The sequence below is a fragment of the Vollenhovia emeryi genome, unplaced genomic scaffold (assembly GCF_000949405.1).
Source record: "Vollenhovia emeryi isolate VEMERY1.0 unplaced genomic scaffold, V.emery_V1.0 DF942049.1, whole genome shotgun sequence".
In the NCBI taxonomy this organism is placed as follows: Eukaryota; Metazoa; Arthropoda; class Insecta; order Hymenoptera; family Formicidae; genus Vollenhovia; species Vollenhovia emeryi.
In genome coordinates this window covers 1-4258 of record NW_011964317.1, presented here as the reverse complement: position 1 = coordinate 4258, position 4258 = coordinate 1, and the positions used below count along the sequence as shown (strand labels likewise).

At 50.2% G+C, this 4258-nt stretch overlaps 1 protein-coding gene across 1 annotated transcript; it reads left to right on the top strand.

Moving 5' to 3' along the window:
* Nucleotides 1-3407: 3407 nt before the first annotated feature.
* On the top strand, nucleotides 3408-4217 carry LOC105570371. The gene has a single exon (XM_012027507.1). It carries the CDS (start codon nucleotides 3408-3410, stop codon nucleotides 4215-4217), a length of 810 nt encoding a protein of 269 aa, XP_011882897.1.
* Nucleotides 4218-4258: the final 41 nt, after the last annotated feature.

Sequence of the window (4258 nt, the reverse complement as noted above, 5' to 3'; positions counted from 1 at the left end):
TTACGGAATTTTATGTGTGAAGGCCTTAACCCGGGTTGCTATTAGAGACAGTTCGGGCAAGACATGAAATACATGAATCATTGAGAGGCGTACGCATGTCCGACCCAAACCTAACTCCGAGCGCTTCTTCGTAAGCACCCCTTATCTCTATTCTTCATGAGTGCCATCTATTGGTACCTAAAGATACAACCATCGGGGATCGGTTTTGGCCGCGTGTCCCGAACACATGAAGAATAGAGATAAGGAGACCGAACTGACACGGAAAAATGTTCGAGAAACACGGCCAAATTGGTCGCTGGACTCTAATTTACTAATGCTCCGCTAGATGGCGCCTCCGTTTGACGGGACCCACACGTACACGCACCGGCGGCTATGTAAGTGTGTGGAAGCAGGCGAGACCGGCGACAGCGCACAAATACATGCACGATTTTAACTCTCCCCACCACGCTCCACCCTGCAATCTCTCCTCCTCCTCAACTCTAAGCCAATAGCCATCGGGTACCTAGGTACCTTCAGATTGCAGTGCCATCTATTGGTACCTAAAGATACAACCATCGGGGATCGGTTTTGGTCGCGTGTCCCGAACATACAGTTCGGTCTCCTTATCTCTATTCTTCATGGTTGTCATATGCATGAAGCTTTCGTGGTTATATAATATACATCCGATCTGTAAATAAGATGAGGAGATGGATTGTGTATCTCTGAAACTTGTGGAGATTACAAAAGTGAGCGAATTCACAGATTGAAATTATAAATATTCACTCACTTTTGTAATTTTCGTAAGTTTCAGAAATTGACCTCTAGATAACAACAGTTATACGCTGTATCTACGAGATCAAGATCGGTAACTCATGAGCGAATTCTTAATCGCGTAAGGCGACGCCAGCGCTACAAGTGGCAAAATTTTGATTCACTGGATGGCAAAAATGTCGGCCCACTTTCGGTGACGTGATCCAGACCTAGGGTCTGTTTTATATTGCTGCACTCCTGAACTAGTTCACACTGGTGCAATGAGTTGGAATGAGAAGTAATCTATTTGTTTCATTTTAACTTATTGCACTAGTTAAGTAGTGCAGTAATAAAGAACAGGCCTCTAGTTCGGTCTCCTCAAGCCCGTATCAGATTACGGATTGGGGGATTGGGATTAGATTGAAATTTAACCAATCACAGTAAAGTTTACTAATCTCAAGTTCAGTAACTTTTGCTCTGATTGGTCAAATTTCAATCTAATCCCAATCCCAATCAGGGGTGCTTTCGCGACGTAGAGTAAAATGATCCGGATCAAAATGATCCGTGCTATGATTGGTCAAATCTGAAATTTCATTGAATAAAATTTCAATGAGATGCTACGAAATTTCAGATTTGACCAATCATAGCACGGATCATTTTGATCCGGATCATTTTACTCTACGTCGCGAAAGCACCCCCGTAGTCTGATACGGGCTTTGTACATTCTCCATGAAGTTGACCCTCCTTATCTCTATTCTTCATGGTCAAGACGGTGAAATCTGCGGTTGAAATTCCCGCGCGAAGATGTTGCGCACGCGTTGAACCGTAGACTACGTTTCCACCGAGGGTACAATGTGTACAACGGTCTCGTGTAAATGCACCTTAATATAATCTAGCCTGATAACAATCTAAAGCTCACGCTTTCCAAATAACTACAAGACATAAGTTCGACAAGTTAAACTTAAAAAAAATAAACAAGGGACTCACACGACCACTGGTAAAGTATGAATAAATTTTAACGCGGTATTATTTTTAATTCTTTCGTAATTTAATGCTCGACTTTTATTTCATTGAATTGACATGACAAAAATATATAAAAAAATTGAGGTAATACTGAAGGAGAGGGGCAACCTCACCGATCTGACTGTAACTTAGCAATATTGTGTATTTCGATGCGTAAAACACAACTGTAAAAGTAAAAATCGTCGCTCTGCCACAGAAAAAAAGTTATAACGTGTTGAAACGTGACGGTTTTGGGGTTAGGATACCTGTCGTACCGACACGAACTGGCTCTATACGGGCGCGGTGCAGACTGACCGAGCATGCGTAGTGACGTATACATATATGGGGTGCTTTCGCGACGTAGAGTTGTGGCGACTTGCAGTTGCCCATCTTACGACGACACAGTCTATGGTCGTCGGTGGCGCTGTCCGAGCGGGAACAGAATATGTTAGTCGTAACTCGCCATTGACACGGTCAAGTCTAATCACCTTGCCGTGTATCAAGATCTCAATAAAGTTCTCATATATATCCTACACACGGAGTGAGTTCTTTCCCGCCTTAGCATACCGGCTATCGGCTAAGAAGTATTGTGGGCGCTTCAGCCGGGCCGCAATAATATGTTTAGGCCCCACAATTGGTGACCCCGACGTGATACGCAATCCGCGTTTTTTCACGTTCGCATCGGCGGAAGGAAGATCAACGGCGAGGCTCAGGTCCTTTCTCCCGCTTCCTGGGATTGACCTGCAGCACGAAGAGGACCTCATCCACGCCCTATCGGCCCTGAGGATCCTCGGACTGCCCGAAATTGTGGCGTCACCGACGCCCGGGCAAGTCCATTATTCGGGCCCTTCCAGAACATTCGGGCGAGTCCACTACCGCCCGAGGGAGGCCATATTGGGTGACGCAAGGCCGGCCGTTCTCCGCGCACGGACTCAAGTCGGCGGGATCCCGCCCATAGGCATCTCCGACGACGCGGCCGAGCCAGGTCAAGGGCGCACCCAGGTCAGTGCACTACTTGTGCCGGCGTAGTCATCCCTGCAGACGCGCATTCCGCGCAGTCATATCGGCGGACTACTTCGTGCCGGCGTAGTCATCCCGGTGGGCGCGCATCCCGCGCAGTCATCCCGGCGGACTACTTGGTTCCGGCGTAGTTATCCCGGCGGACGCGCATCCCGCGCAGTCATCCCGGCGGACTATTTCGCCCGGGCGCAGTCATCCCGGCGGGCGCGCTTTCCGCGTAGCCATCCCGGTGGACATCTTCGCGCTTACGCAAGCATCCCTGCGGACGCGCGCTGCGCAGCCATTTCGACGCACGTGACCGGCCAACGAGGCCATACCGTTTACGCGGGACCATACCGCAGAGCAAGGAGACCAGTCTTACGGGACGCGTACGCACTCACCCTTGAGTACACGCATGCAGACGCAGGGCCCTGAGGTTCAACTAGGCAGCGCAGCCAGCGAGACCGCCGTCCGTCGGAACGCGGGTCAGCGCCCATAACCTCCGCCCGCCGACATCTCAGGTTCGAGCAGCATCACCTCCTGCAGGGGACGACGCCCCTTCGAGAACTTCGAGACCGTCGAGGCACATGCTGTGCCTTTCCTTGGTATTTCTCCTTTGCTTCTTTTCTTTTTTCGCATTTCTCCTCGGTTCGCGGTCCGCGCCCCAGAGTTTAATTATGCCTAACGAAGACGCGCGCGTAGAAGCGTACCGAGTGCCGAAAATCCCGCCCTTCTGGCGGCAGGCCCCGGAAGCATGGTTCGTCCAAATCGAAGCATCCTTTCGATCCGCGGGTATCACAGTAGATCGTACTAAGGCCGATTGCCTGCTTACCGGAATCGACGCCGAGACGATCACGCATGTCCTAGACTTAGTAACGGCGGACCCACCGCCGGATAACCTGTATAAACAGCTCAAAGACCGGATTCTCGCGACATTTGCGGTCTCACCGGAGGCCCGCTTACGGCAATTGTTAAAGGGTCAGGTGCTGGGGGACCGGAAGCCCTCACACTTATTGAGCCAGATGAATCAGCTCAACGGCGGGCAATGCAGCCCTGCCGTAATCAAATCTCTCTTCCTAGAGTTGTTACCCGACGCGCATAAGACCATTTTGGTCGCAATGAACGAATCTGACCCCCAAAAATTAGCAGAAACCGCGGACAAGCTTGCGGACATTAGTAGTCCTAGTTCCGCGGTCGCCGTTATCGCACCAAATAAAGAATCTAAAAGCACTCGTCCTAAAGCTCCTTTGAGCACTGACGAACGGATCAGTAGGCTCACTAAGCAGATCCAGTCTTTGAGCACCGCGTTCGCAAAAATGCGACGCGAACGATCCACATCCCGTACGCGTAATAAATCTAAGCGTGGTGATGAAGCAGATAAGTCTGATGTTAAGACAGACTACTGCTACATTCACCGTAAATACGGGAAGAAAGCCACGTCCTGCCGCAAGCCTTGCTCGTGGAAAGATGACGCGGCGGAAAACTAAACCGCTCTCCCCGCGAAGAGACGGTCGGGGATTTGGGGCCG

What these genes read in the sequence shown, in the direction of transcription:
- LOC105570371 (XM_012027507.1), top strand. Translation starts at nt 3,408, where the DNA reads ATGCCTAACGAAGACGCGCGCGTAGAAGCGTACCGAGTGCCGAAAATC.